The sequence below is a fragment of the Taudactylus pleione genome, unplaced genomic scaffold (assembly GCF_031769625.1).
Source record: "Taudactylus pleione unplaced genomic scaffold, aTauple2 ptg000183l, whole genome shotgun sequence".
Classification (NCBI taxonomy): Eukaryota; Metazoa; Chordata; class Amphibia; order Anura; family Myobatrachidae; genus Taudactylus; species Taudactylus pleione.
The window spans coordinates 8,573,202-8,589,024 of NW_028284585.1; the positions used below are offsets into that span (position 1 = coordinate 8,573,202).

General features: G+C 43.8%; 2 protein-coding genes across 2 annotated transcripts in view; one reads left to right on the forward strand and one right to left on the reverse strand.

Annotated features, from left to right (window-relative positions):
• LOC148519769 (UPF0462 protein C4orf33 homolog) overlaps positions 1–4,559 on the reverse strand; it is a 67,079-nt gene extending 62,520 nt beyond the window's left edge. Inside the window, exon 1 of the mRNA XM_088476099.1 lies at positions 4,326–4,559. The gene's annotated coding sequence lies outside the window, so the exon portion shown is untranslated. The remainder of the gene's footprint in view (positions 1–4,325) is intronic.
• A 160-nt stretch (positions 4,560–4,719) lies between these two features.
• SCLT1 (sodium channel and clathrin linker 1) overlaps positions 4,720–15,823 on the forward strand; it is a 146,522-nt gene continuing 135,418 nt past the window's right edge. The window contains exons 1-2 of the mRNA XM_088476098.1: positions 4,720–4,837; positions 13,370–13,440. Of these exons, the coding sequence (XP_088332224.1) occupies positions 13,404–13,440 (37 nt within the window). The 5' untranslated portion in view covers positions 4,720–4,837; positions 13,370–13,403. The remainder of the gene's footprint in view (positions 4,838–13,369; positions 13,441–15,823) is intronic.

A 15,823-nucleotide genomic window follows, 5' to 3' on the forward strand; every position in this document is an offset into this window, starting at 1 on the left:
ACATTCCTGGGAATCTCGAGATGTCTGAAAGGGGTATAAGTGATCTTCTGGCATCTGCCAAAACCAGATTTGTCAGTCAGACAGTGAGGCATTGTTCGTTATGCCAAAGAACGCCTTTTCAGTGCCCCAGAGTCCAATTGCGGAGTACTATAAACCTTGTGACTCTTCCTTATATTGTAAAAGATAATCTATCACTTTATTCTATGTATAAAGCATGAAAGTTTTGCCGTGCTAAGGCTGCACTCTCTCTTCAAAACTTTTGTACCTCTAATAATGTACATAACCCTCATTTGCAGGGCGGGCACTTTTGTGCTATGTGCTTGGCATCACAATGGATTGACATTTCTTTATCAAATTTTAGATCTTAACACTAACTCATTATACATCCAGTCTACTGCAAGACTATTCCTGAATATAGTGATCACTCTGTGCTCGTACCTTCAAATGTTGAATTATATAAATAAAAATGTACAAACCTTGCAAACAGTTTGATTTGGATGGTGCACTGCGATGTTGACCCTCAGATAGTCTTGTACACTGATCATCTATAACAGTGTTTCCCAACCTTGGTCCTCAAGGCACACTAACAGTCCTGGTTTTAGAGATATCCATGCTTAAGCACAGATGGTAAAATCAAAATACCTAAGGTACTAATTAAGTCACCTGTGCTCAACTATGGCTATCCTTAAAACCTGGACTGTTAGTGTGCCTTGAGGACCGTGGTTGGGACCCCCTGATCTATAACATTAGAACCACCCACCTAATATTGTGTAGGTACCCCTCATGCCACCAAAACAGCTCTGACCCGTAGAGGCATGGACTTCACAAGACCTCTGAAGGTGTCCTATGGTATCTGGCACCAAGATGTCAGCTGCAGGTCCATTAAGACCTGTAAATTGCGAGGTGGGGCCTCCATTGCTGGGATTTGGATTTCCAGCTCATCTCACAGATGCTTGATCGGATTCAAATCTGGGAAATTATAAGGCAAAGTCAAGACCTTCAACTTTTTGCCTTGTTCCTCAAAGCATTTTTGTAGTGTGTCAGGAGGAATTATCCTGCTGAAAAAAAGCCACTGCCATCAGGAAATACCATTGCCATGAACGGGTGTACTTGGTCTGCAACAATGTTTAGGTAGGTGTCAAAGTTACATCTACACGAGTACCTGGACCCAAGGTTCCCAGCCAAACATTGCCCAGAGCATCACACTGCTTCCCAGACATCCACATGATGTACCAGAGAACGTCATTCATTAGACCAGGTCACCTTCTCCCATTGCTCCATGGTCCTGTTCTGACGCTGTGTCCATTGTAGGTGCTTTCAGTGGTGAATTTTTGGTAGGTAAGTCACCCCACAAGACCTGCCATTTTGGAAATGCTCTAACTTAGTCACCTAGCTATCACAATTTGGACCTTGTCAAAGTCTTTCAGATCCTAACACTTGTCCATTTTTCATGCTTCCAACACATCAACTTGAAGAACTGAATGTTCACTTGTTGCCAAACATATCCCACTCTTTGACAGGTGTCATGATAACAAGATAATCAATGTTCTTCAATTCACCTGTCAGTGGCTTTAATGTTATGGCTGATCCAGTGTTTTCCCCACGCTATATGTCTCGGACAATCCGGCTGGCAAAATTTCCATGCTGACCGACACAGTGACGGGGCCAAAAGTTGCGCTACACTGATGTTTCGTATATACGAACATCAGCACAGTGTGACTTATTGGTCATGTCACAATGCTGCTCACAGCTTCCCCCGCCAGAAGGGGGATGCCGGCCATGCACTTCACTTTGACCCATCCTGTCTGGGCCTCCCGTTCCAGGAGGAAGTCAGGATGCCCACTCACCTCGAGCCACCGTGCACTGGAGGCAAGCATTGCAGCCTCACAGCTTCCCTCTCTCCCACCCGTTGCCCACCAGTGAGATGCCGGATGGAAGAGTGCACGATAGACTGCTCCTTACTTACTGCGATAGGGTTCGGTCCGAACGGGCTGCAGAGAGTGATTTCACACAGGACACTTCACACTAACTATTGTGATACTCATTCTGTATCAGCTCCTTAGTTTGCATGGATTATCAAAGTCAATCTGTCTTGATTCTAGTGACTTTGTGGGTATCAAACCAAACAGCTTCTGCATATCATTTTAAAGAATGTACTTGATAAATGATAACTAGAAGCTGATTGGCTGATATGGACAACTTTTCCACTCATAAAGTTATGGAATTCATGTAAAGGCATATCATGTTGTTCAATATGTGACCACCTCATAAGCTCTGCGAGGTTCCAGTATAAAAGGAATGCAATAGAATTTTAATGATTGGTTTTCCATGGGGTTGACAGGTACTGGGGGCCCATTTGTATAGTTTACTGGGTGGTCCTCTCTTGTTGAAAGTTGCCTTGTGTGACACCCCTTGTAGACAGATGACCATGTTTTTATTAAAACGCAGGTAGTATTAAAGCAGATTTTTAAAAAATATATCTATTATGGGAAGGTGAGTATAAAGGCTTCTGTGATTCCAGGTGCAAATATTGTAAATACGTAATTTACTGTTTATATAATTAGATGTATATTAGTTATTCCCAGACTAATTATTTGTCTAACATTGATTTATTTATTTTTTTACTTGTACAGCATTTGCTACTTTGATGACTATTTTTTATTTAACTGTACAAGGCCACGAGCCTGCACTTTTAAATCTGTCTTTCCTCTTTTCTGATCTTGACAGGAGCAGAGAATAAGTCCTTGCATTGTGACCATTGTAACATCCTTTGTTTATAGGATGCCACAGTGCCAGTTATTGCCCTCTCTGGTGACATTTACTGCCTGTGCTCACGCTGAATAATTTGATTACCATTAAAAAAGAAACCCCTTTAACAGCAAGTTTTAAAGATGTATACTTCAGTATGAACTAATGGAAGGTTTCCAAAAAACATTCCTGGTAGTCCAAAATTGGGCACGAGGTCCGCGTTATTTTTTGCAGTGAAAACCTTGCTCCCAAGTGAATATGCCCCCTTGAAGAGAGATAAAGTACCAACCAATCAGCTCCTGTCATTTTTCAAACACAGCCTGTAAAATGAGTTAGGAGCAGATTGGTTGGTACTTTATCTCTCGGCAAGGCTTATGCTGGGTACACACGGGCCGACACATACGATATATCGGCCGTTCGATATATCGTGTGCGTTGGCCAGTGATATGTCTGTGAACACGGCGTCGTTCACAGACATATCACTACGACTGTGCTTCACAGCTGATGCCCAATATATCTGCAGATATATTGGTGCATTGTGCTGTGTGTACAGGCGGTCAGCTGACCGCCCATACACCTGCCGGTGGCTCAACCATTGGGCGTATCTAAGCGGCAGTCTAGTTGTGATGTCAGTCATGACGAATCAGGTAGTCTGTATGCAGAACATATGTTCTGTACACACTGCAGATAGAATTGCGGATTAGTCGGTCTGCATATATATCGGTAAGGTGTGTACCCACTCAGTTCCGATGCTAGGTGTCTCAGCACCCAGCGCCTTCCCGTGCTCTCCCTCTGCCCCTTCCTTCACTGCGCCCTCCCCCTGAGCTTATTACAGCAGCAGGTGGGAATCTTTTACGTCCAGACCCCGGTGCACTTGTGCAGCCATACGCTCGGAGCGTGCCTGGAGCCGGCCCTGTACCCACCTTTAGAGCTATTTCACACATGCCGGTTTTAACCGAGCGGCAAAAAGCCGCCCAGTATTTAACCGGCTGTGAAATATAGTACTGCAGGGAAAGGACAGGCTCCTTTCACACGGCACGGTCGCCGTGATATAGCCGGAAAAAACTACTATGCAGGACGGTACCATGCCGTGGCCGTCCCTGCACGCCAGTAGTGTGAAGGAAACAATGTTTCCTTTCACACACACGGACTTCTGCCGGACGCGCATGTGCAGCATGCCCAATAAGAAAAAAAAAAACCTGACATAAAAAGCGGCTCAAAGCCGCTGCTTATGAAAGGCACGGAGTGCCAGAAAAAAAACGTCCGGCTGCCACCCGGTTCTTGCCTAGCCGGCAAGAACCGGCATGTGTGAAATAGCTCTATGTGAATAGAGCCCACAGTCTGCATAATGACAGTTAGGAGCAGATTGGTTGGTACTTTGTCTCCAAGGTTTCATGAATACCCCCAGTGGAGACTCCAGCAGCTGTTGGAGCTACACAGGCATACACAGTGAATTTGCTAGCATGTGTGATAATATAAGGTGTGTTTATTATGTGTCGTAAGGTTTAAAAAAACTAAAATAATATTATTAAGAAAAAAACAACGAGACAGTGACACGCCTTGCCTGTCCTGCCTACCTCAGGGAAGTTTCAGAGCTCCCTTCCAGTCATGTGCAGCAGCCACAAGAGCAGGGAACTGCAATAACGCACTTCCTTCCTAGTTCATTGGGGACTGGAGCACAGAGACGTGCCGGAAACGCTGCCGGCGGCTACACGCGGATGGAGTGAGAGGCGGCGGGTGTGGGCACAGCGCATGGGCTCACACTCAGTATAGCTGCTACTAGCTACACAGCAGCAGTGGCGGCTTCTAAGCCCCGCGGCCGGCTAGAGTACAATAACCGTCAAAACATTGTGAGCATCCAATCACCATGCTTTTCTCATGCGTCTTAGAGGTGGTTACAGATAATAGCTACGCTGCTATTGATTGAGTTTAAATCAACCGGCGTGATTGGCTCCTGATTGAGCAGAAGCGTGTACGGTTACCATAGCGCCACACTCTCCTTCCGGAAAGGACTCAGTGTTTGCCAGCAGTTACTAGTCGGTGACCCCATCACACAGCTACACAAGCCCACAGCCCGCACCGGCGCCAGGTATGCCCGTATTCCGCTATGCCTCAGTCTCTGCTGCCATGTGTGCTCGCCCCTAGATGCCAGCACCTTTACCATTTCCCTGGAGATCGTTTATTATGTTGCCAGTGTGGCTCTCCTGCCACAGGCTGCTGCCTCCATATGACTGGCAGGTCTCAGCACTGAGCTTTGCCAGTCATAGGTAACATGATTATTACAGTCATGCTTTGTGCCGAAGAAGGGTATAGGACACAGGTCTGCCATGTCAGTTTTGACATTAACTGCTTAAGGTGCCTACACACTTAACGATATTTTACACGATTTGCCGGATTCCGACGCATCGTGATAACAAATCGTGTAAAATATGCCCAAATCGTGAATGTCCACTCTCGATGCCGATGCGCGTCCCCACAGTTCGTACATCGCATCTTCAGATCTGCCGTGCTGTAGGGCAGATCTGACAATCTCAGTCACGATGCACTGGAATAGTTAGGAGGCACGATAGATCGTTTGTCACATTGGACAGTTTTTAACACCAAATTGTGCCCACGGCTGCTGGGGAGAGTTCAAGGGGAAACCGGACACAATGTCGGATCGTGAGCACATTGTCAAGTGTGTAGGCACCTTAAGATCAGTGGTTTTCAATCTGGGGTACAACTAGTAGCTCCATGGGTACTTTCTGTGAAGTTTAGTGGTACTTGAGAGATGTTCTGTAATTTTGGAGTGAGGTCAGGCATCCAGTTGCTAATTTGACACATACAGCACAGTAAGACCCTGATAGCATCATTAAAAATGATGTCCCTGTAAAACAAAGCATACATGTGCTATAGTTTTATTATCAATTTAATATTTTTCATGAATTTTAATATTTCAGAAATACATATGCAATTCATTTTATTATTGTTTTTTTTTAAGATATTGTTTATAAATATTTGCCGACCCAGAGACCAGCAGACCGAGCAGCCGATTGGTAAGCCAATACATACTTAGCAATTGGCCGCTCTCTGTAACTGCACTGACATCACAACTGGGCGCCCAATTGAGATGTCAGTGTCGGTGGGTCCCTGCAACAAGTGTACGGGAGTCGGCGGGTCGCCCATTCAGCAATGTGTGCTACAGTAGCTCTTCTGTGGGATCGGACCGGACGGGCTAGCCTTTGCTCCCCACGCACATCAATCAACCTTGAGCACCCATGACCCTGTCACCAGTTGTACTTCCTTGGACCACTTCCGGTAGGTACCAACCACTGCTCTGACCCAGTCGTCTAGCCATCACAATTTGGCCCTTGTCAAAGTCACTCAGATCCTTTAGGCTTGCCCATTTTTCCTGCTTCCAACACATCTACTTCAAGAACTGACTGATCACTAACTTGCTGCCTAATATATCCCACCAGTTGACAGGTGCCATTGTTATGGGATAATCAATGTTATTCTCTTTACCTGTCAGTGGTTTTAATGTTATGGCTGATGGGTGTATATATCTCTGGATAACCCTAATCACAGACAGACCAAGGCCTTATGAAAACGGATGTTATTTCATATTTTCGTTACATTTTGTCAGATGAATGGAGACAACAGCGCACACATATATCACTATTCTTCCCAGAGGCACCCTAAAGCAGGGCTCAACAAATTTTTGTAAAATACAGGAGCCAGCTTAAAAGTTTAGGATCCAGAATATCATCCCCGACCAAAACACTTGTAAAGACCACCACACATGCCTGTTCAATGATCACGAGATTCTGCATATGCCCATACCTGCCCCCTATTCATGTTATGCCACACATTGGTACCCCCAATTCATATTATGCCACACGGTAGAGAAAAAATTAATTTAAATGCCTCACGGTAGGACCCAAAATCATTTAATTTCCACATGGTAGGGTCCAAATTCATATTATGCTACACCGTAGGCAAAAAATTCATTCTGGTTTTCTAAGAGAAGTGGTATAGCTAGAAAAAGGCAGGGATGAAGTTAGACTTTCTGTCGCCCAGGGCAAAGACTATGAGACTTCAGTGGCATCAAAAGGTTTCCCTCGCACCTGCATAGAGGTGCGAGGGAAAGCGTTGTTCGCATTACCATATATGGCCAATATGTGTGCAGCCGAGCGTCATACTGAATTCAATCAACCCCAAAGGTGAGTTTTGCTGCCTGTGCTACACTTCCTCACCCACCACAGAGCATCCCAGTAAGAGAGCATAACAGTGACCATAAAATACAGATTGCATACCAGTGTCCGCCATACAGTACGCAGAGCATCAGAGACCGCCATACAATACGCAGAGCAGCACGGTGACTACCATATAATAGAGCAGGGGTCAGGGAACTTTTTTACGTTTTACCCCAAAATATATTTAGATTCGCCAACGTTACCCCCTTGATTTGAAAGGAAGGAAATCATATAGTAGGGCCCCCATAGTTATGTCCCTGTAGTAGTGCCCTCATATAATACCCCTGTAGTAGTGCCCCCATATAATGCCCCTGTAGTGCAGCTTGTACAATAAAAAAAAACCTACCTTAATGCCTGCTTTTGCATCTGCCGCCGTCCTGTCCGCCCGGCTGCTCCTCGGAACTATGGGAGAGACGTCATGACATCTCTCCCATAGTGCACATGGAGAGAGGCGGAAGCTGGAGTTCAGAAGAGATGGTAATAACATCTCAGCGGGTGTCCGACTTAGAACCTCCCTGCGGCACAGACGGGCATGCATATGAATCATTCTATATTATAGAATGATTCATATGCATGCCCGGCTGTCTGTCCATTACCCCAGGAATTTCATTTTTACCCCATGTGAGGTAATTTACCCCTGTTCCCCGACCACTGTAATAGAGCATTGCAGTGGCAAAAGTGCGGCCACGTGGTTCAGGAATTGGGTCCTGCTGAGGCTGTAAGGAGGAGGGGGCAACATAAAGGAGGGATGTCTGCAACCTATTGCTGCAGCACACGGACTCTGGGAAGGATAACTGTGCTGCGTCTTAATTCCCACCTGGGATTGCTGCTCCCCTGCTGGCGTCCTCTCTCCTTCAGCACCCAAGGTAGAGTGGCGTGAAAAAGTTTTTGCCCCCTTCTTGATATTTTCTATTTTTGCATATTTGTCACATTTTCAGATTTTTAAACAGAATTGTCTATAAAACATAGAGTAAACACAAAATACAGTTTTTAAATGATCATTTAATATTTTGAAGGATAAAAGTTATCCAACACCTTGCTGCTTAATCAAACTGCGCTTGAGATCACGGACTGATGGTCGGATATGCTCCTTCAGAATTTCTCGGTAGAGAGCAGAATTCATGATTCTGGGCCTGATTCAGAGTTGGGAATAGAGAAAGAGATAGCACTTAACTGTGAACCTGGACAAACCATGTTGCAATGCAAGGGGTATAAATATTTTTTTTTTGCATGTATGGTAAATACTGGCTGCTTTTACATGTAGCCCACAAATAATGCACAGCTTTTTTATTACTCTACAATTTAGATGTCAGTTTGGACACATCCCTCCCAAATCTAATTCTCACACATTTTAAATCTGCCCCACCTGCAGTGCAGCATGGTTTCACCAAGATGATCAGTTGAGAGAGAGATCTCTCTCTATTCCCAACTCTGAATCAGACCATCTGTCAATTATGGCAATAGTTGCTCAGGCCCTGAAGCTTCAAAGCATCCCCACACCATCACACTACCACCACCATGTTTAACTTTTGGTATCATGTTCTTATTGTGGATTGCTGTGCTAGCTTTAAGACAGGAGAAACGGAACCAATGTCTTCCAGAAAGTAAAATGTTTATCTCAGCAGTCCACAAAACATTAGCCCAAGAGGCTTGAAGGTTTTCAATGTGTTCTTTGGCGATTGTGAGAGGAGCCTTTACGTTCCTCTTGGTTGGCAGTATTTCATGGATACCATTTTTGCTCAGTCTCTTACTTATGGTGGAATCATGAACACTGACATTATTACTGCTTTTATACCTAAATTCCGGGTCTGACCCGGAGGTTGGAACAGGATTCCAAACCGGATAAAACCCGGAATTTAGCCGGCGCCGACCCAGAATATTCCCGAGTCGGCGCTGTTCACACCGGAGCCGGGTCTGCAGTGACCCGGCTTTTCCGGCATTGAAGTGGACGCTTGGAGATGACGTCATCTCCGAGCGCCACTGAAGCCGGCAAATCGGCAGGCATGTGGCACGGATCCAGGTCATTGTGACTCGGATCGCGCCGTTTACACTGCAGGGTTTCATGGGTCTTTCCCGTGTAAAACCCAGCAAGTTACCTGGGTTGGATTGCCGGGTCACTCCACCCGGGAATCCAACCCAGTCCCCTTTTTACACAATGGAGCTACCAGGGTTAACCCTGCAATAACCTGGGTTTTAGCTCTGGTGTAAAAGGGGTATAAATGAGGTGAGAAAGGCCTTCAGTTCCTTAGATGATCATCATGGTTCTTTTATGACTTCCTGGATGAGTCGTCCGAGCCTCTTGAAGGAATTATGGTAGGCCTGACACTCCTGGAAAGATTCACAACTGTTCCAGGTTTTCTCCATTTGTGGATAATATCTTTAGCTGGAGTTCCAGAACCCGGTGTAGTAGGTATTACTGCCTGCCGCATGGCAGCCCGACAAGGGTGAAGATCCCGATCGTCCTAAAGGTGAGTATAAACTAACCTAATTTAACCCCCTAACCCTCCTTTAGGGTGCCTAACCCTAAACTCCCCCCTCCCCCCCCCCCCCAGTGCCTAACCCTAATCCCCCCTCTGAGTATCTAAACCTAACCCCCCTTCCCTGCAGCCTAAACCTAAGTCTCCCGGGGGGTGCCTAACCCTAACCTCCCCCGGGGGTGCATAACCCTAACCCCCCTTCCCCTAGCCCAACCCTAACCCTCCTAGGGGGGTGCCTACCCCTAAGTCCCCCCCGGGAGCCCTAAACCTATGCGCCCCCCCCCGCGGTATGCCGGGCGTCGGTCTTCCAGCGTTAATGACAGGGGTCGAGTTTTTGTCGCCTGTCCTTAGTACCATGCCGGGATTAGAAAGTCTGGAAGCCAGTGGTCGGCATTTAGACCGTCGGCTTCCAAACTACATCCCCCAGAGCCTAATGGTGCATACACACGGTCAGATGAACGATTGAACGATTTTTCCAATGATGAATGATTTCTGACAGTATTAAAATGAAGAAATTGTTAAAATCTGACTGCAAACACATCAGATTTCAGAGATCGTTATCTGACATGCGGGAACATCGTTCATCAATGCGTGCCCCACATGTCAAAGATATGAACGATTGTTACAATCGTTATCGTTCATATCTAAAAGAAAATCTCACTGTGTGTAGTATGCACCATTAGAATAGCTTTGTAACCCTTTCCAGACTGGTATATTTTCAATAATTCAATCATCTCTTCTGAATTTTCTTTTGATCGCAACATACTGTGCTGCTTGTTGAGCCTTTTTGGCCAACTTCACATTGCTGGAAAGGTTTTATTTAAGTGATGTTTAGATTCAACAGGGCTGACCGTAATCAAGCCTGATTGTGTATAGCCTCATTGAACCCAATTATCATTTCAATTTGGTCCATTGGTTGAATGAGTAAAGGCCTCCATACATCAACAATCGATTGTGGCAATTCTGCAATTTGCAAATGATTGTATAAACACATCAGCAATGTATGGGCTTCACAGATTGCAACCAAAAAGTGATAGGAATTGTTAAGTCAGATTGTCCAACATGTTGGATTTTACAGATCTATTGGGGCTGTAGATTGCTAGTGTATGGACATGATCAGCAGATTTGCAGTTACTAGTAAAATGATGGGCCTTTCAAGATTGGCAGATATGTGTTTGCTGAAAATAATCTGCAAATCACTGAAAAAGATCTGTACTGTATAGGCGCAGATTGCTAGATTGGGAAATCCTAAAATCAGGCAATAAATCTTCAAATTGTTCAATTGTGGTTTTCAGATTGCTGATGTATGGGGGCAAATTACTATTTCACAAAATCGGGATAGCAGTGTTGTTTAGTAGTGTCTTCTAAACTGGTGTTTTTTCAAAGGTTTTGACTTTAGTAAATACGCCGGACGAACTATTGGCGTTTTTCACAAACGGCTGTTAAGTAAATTTACTCTTTGATATGTTTTAGACTTTATTGGGATTTCAATACTACTCCAATTATGTGTGTGTGAAATTTAAGGGGAAACCAGCAGCTCATAGATGCTGGAGGAGATGGAGATAAATATTAATGGATGCTTGTAAGATGTCTGACCTTTTATTTTCTGGCAACAGGATAATACCACTTTTACACCTAAATTCCGGGTCTGACCCGGGGTTGGAGCAGGGTTCCAATCCGGATCAGACCCGGAATATAGCCGGCGCCGACCCACGACATTGCCGAGTCGGCGCCGTTCACACTGGAGTCGGGTCTGCATAGACCCGGCGTTGAAGTGGACACTTGGAGATGACATCATCTCCAAGCGCCACTGAAGCCGGACCAATCGGCAGGCATGCTGCGCGCTCCAGGTCATCGTGACCCCACACTGCAGGGTTTCACGGGTTAATCCCATGTTAAACCCTGCAAATTACCTGGGTTGGATTGCCGGGTCACTCGACCCGGCGATCCAACCCTTTCCCCTTTTACACCAAGGAGCTACCCGGGTTAACCCTGCAATAACCCAGGATTTAGCTCCGGTGTAAAAGGGGTATAAGTATGGTAAATCTTAAATACAGATATAAAAAAGTTCATGAATGTTAATAAGGTGTTAGGGGGCAATATGAGCAAGCAGGGGTGATTCCGTAGGGTAAATGATGCTATATTTATAAAGATAACACCATGGGAGGATAGTAAGAAAAGCAATTTGTTAAACATTTAGGAATAACAGGTAAGGTACTAAGCCAGTTTTGCTAAAAGCATAAAAGTGCCTGTTGTACAGGATTCTTCCCAGAATCACTAGTGAAATAATTAGATCTTTTACAATGTGTCAGTCGGTAATAAATACACCTATGATCCAGCTAGGAGATATGGAAAACATGTACTGTTCTAGTTCCATGAGGACTAAGGCACATAAACTAGAGAAATACAGACAGAAAAAATACAACATTACAGATACATTGATAAGGACACTGAGGTAAGGATATGCAGTGTTAGGCGAGAACAGGAGCAGATTGCTTTTGACTGCTTCTGTTCATTGTATTTTCAACTGTGATTTCGTACACTTTATTAGGAAAACACTTAGGGGAAATTTCAGTTGTTTTGTGCTGCCGCGGACACCCATTATTTCTGATCACAGCCTCATGAAGTTGCGAGCAGAAATCCGCCCAAAGTCAGGCTTTTGCGGGCGCAAACTACCATTTGGCCAGCGCACAAAGTAGTTTGCATGAGTTTATCCGCTTTACACAGCAAACTCCCAGTGTATTTGGGCGCTACATGTGCAATAAGTAATGGTCGCCTGTGGCGCTCATGCCCATTGGCATAAACAATTGAATATTGCCCGTCCCTTTAGACAGGAGCTACTGCACAAGAAAATAACTGAATTCCCCCCCTTAGGGTATGACGCAGAGTTGAACGCAATTGCACCTATTTTGCATTCATGGAACTAAATGCAGATAGTTGCCTGTGTCCCGAGCTGTACACATTTTTTACCGCACCCCCGATACGCTTGATTTCCTAGCCATAGTCATTACCAGTGCTCACTTACACCAGACCTATCCTTGGTAGAAGAGATCTATGTGAAAATAGACAGATCTCTGGGTACACAGAACTCTGCATAACTTGCAGTACCGTCTACATAACCTCATTAACTTTAGCCTATGTGTGAATGCTCGGTTGCCACCCAGTTATGCCCATTCAGCCGCAAACAGAGAAGTGATTTGCGACTCAGAAATGCCCGTAGATGCCTAGGCTCAGCTCTGAAGCATGTAGAGTGATTAAAAAAAAATCTGCCTGCAGAACAAACTTGCGTGCAATGCTTAATCGCCCCGTAGTGCCGGAAAGTTTCGCGTTTTCTTCACGCTACTTTTAACCCTTAGTGATATGCCAGAGTATTACCTTTTTTCAACAGCTAGATTTAATATTTTGATATTTGTGTAGGTAACGTGTTTATTCGTCCTATGTATTAGAGGCTTACAGTTTTCTAGTGGCCTAATTGAGTAATTATTACTATGGGCTTATAATGTGTATATATAAAGAACATATTGACAGAGCTATTCAGCTTAGCAGTTAAGTATCCCTGTTTTTGAAGCAAAGCTTGCAGAACTTTTAATAGCACTGAATCTGACAGAGCTGGTTTAGATTATAATCACAGAATGTGGTGAACTGTTATTATATGTTTCCCTGAGCCTTCTGGTGACAATAGTAATTACTTGGAAAGGAAAAGCAAGTTATTCATCAGTTTAGCATTTTACAGTAAATGTACATATGGTCTAAATATTGGAAAAATGTAATACTGCATTCAGAATTAATCATGGAACATTTTTTATTATTTTTTAGTAAACTTTTATTGTACTCCTTTAATAATTACATTATTAATATCTACAACAAGGAAACCTTCACATCTGTATTATTTATTTATGAATTAATCAGGTCTGGGCTGCTTTGTCTTATTCGGAGCTATAAAATGACAACCATTGAAAATGAGTTTCTTCGAGATCAAGGTAAGCAGTAAATGGTTACTATTTCCATTTATAGATTTCTCCTTAAAATTGTGGAATAATGGTAATAAAAGTAATTAAATGTCCATGTTCCATGTACAAAGCATTAGTATAGCAAAGTAACAAACCTTGTCTAAAATATATGCTTTAAGGAAGTTATCATGAAAATATTGATATCTGCTGAGGGTTTGTAAGTAAGAACCAATTGATTGCATTATATGTACATTTCATCTCCATGGAGTTTTGTCCATATTATGTGTATAAATTATGGTTTGTTTGTTTGTTTAGTTTCCTCCCTCCTCTTTCCTAAAATATCTGCTATATTACTATTTGGTATTCTACCTGTCAGTAAAATTATTAGGAGAGCTGAGCGGTTCAGTTTTGACTTTGTTCTTTTCGCCAAATTATCGCAAGTTCAGATTTACCTTACTGGCTATCAACAAAACGTGAGAGCTGGATAGCCAATGAGATGCCATTTTATCAGATCAAAACATAACCGAGTAAAACCGAACGGCTCATCTGTAATTATTAGCGTACTAGAATCGCATACACATAGATAGCTCTGAGTGGTTATTTATGTTCTGTGTCAGCTCTGCATGTTCACAGAGCAGACACCATGCACTGCTTGCAGAGTACAATCCATTCTCCTACATCAAGCTGTCCCTTCACCAATCGTGAACTAGCTCTCTACCTCCTAAGCTTGCTGAACCTGAGAAAGAGAGTCATGCTTGTGATTGGTGACAGGATGTAGCTGAGGGAGAGCTACTGCCTGATCAGAGCCTGCAAATATCTGTTGAAGTTGTCGGTTGTATGGTGGGTCATAGTGTTCCCTCTAGAGTGAACAGGGGGCAGGGCGTAAGCTCTGGGATGGGTGCATGGCATCTACTCACCAACCGTGGGCGCTAAACCACAACTTTTCCCATCTGCAGGACACTGCGGCCCGTGGGTGGGGGCGGTTGAGGACAGGCTGTTTCAGTGGGGTGCCGACATACATTTTGCATTTTAAAATCAGGTAGGGCACGGTGCCCGCTGAATCTGCCTAGCGGGAACACTATTTCAGCCGGTTAATGAGTTTCTAGACAGACGAGGTCTAAAAAAAATGATGTGGGCCTATATCTCAGAAAGGTGGAGAGGAAACATTGTAAGTGATATACATTATATAGGCGGAAGGTTTCATGGTGATGAAAATTACATCAATTGGTCCAAACACAACAGCTGGTTTATCTGAATATAAAGTTTGCTAAAATGTTTTTTTTTTTTTTTATCTGTGGGCTTTAAATCTACATTGGTAACATCTCTGGGAAGGAGAAGTGGGAAGTCACTTAATACAACATTAAGCTACCATTTGTGACTAGTGCTGCTTGTATATACTCATGGCATTGAGTGCTACCATTTGTGACTAGTACTGCCTGTATATACTCATGGCATTGAGTGCTACCATTTGTGATTAGTACTGCCTGTATATACTCTTGGCATTGAGTGCTACCTTTTGTGACTAGTGCTGCTTGTATATAATCATGGCATTGAGTGCTACCATTTGTGACTAGTACTGCCTGTATATACTCTTGGCATTGAGTGCTACCATTTGTGATTAGTAATGCCTGTATATACTCTTGGCATTGAGTGCTACCTTTTGTGACTAGTGCTGCTTGTATATAATCATGGCATTGAGTGCTACCATTTGTGACTAGTACTACCTGTATATACTCTTGGCATTGAGTGCTACCATTTGTGACTAGTACTGCCTGTATATACTCATGGCATTGAGTGCTACCATTTGTGACTAGTACTGCCTGTATATACTCATGGCATTGAGTGCTACCATTTGTGACTAGTACTGCCTGTATATACTCATGGCATTGAGTGCTACCATTTGTGACTAGTACTGCCTGTATATACTCATGGCATTGAGTGCTACCATTTGTGACTAGTACTGCCTGTATATACTCATGGCATTGAGTGCTACCATTTGTGACTAGTACTGCCTGTATATACTCTTGGCATTGAGTGCTACCATTTGTGACAAGTACTGCTTGTATATACTCATGGCATTGAGTGCTACCATCTGTGACTAGTACTGCCTGTATATACTCATGGCATTGACTTTACTGATGTCTGGAAGTGAGTAGGAGGGATGCAGCGCTTTTCTTCTACAAGAAACTTGCTCTACTGTTGACTGGTTAAATGGTGATTCAAAGGTTTTGGCAGTGTTCTGCTCATTAACCTACACATGCTCTGTGTCATCCTGTTAGATACTGGAAAGAAGTAATGCAGAATTAGGGCCAGATTCAGAGTTGGGAATACAGAGAGAAATAGCACTTAACTGTGTACCTGGGCAAACCATGTTGCAATGCAAGAGGTGTAAATACATACATTTTTTTGCATG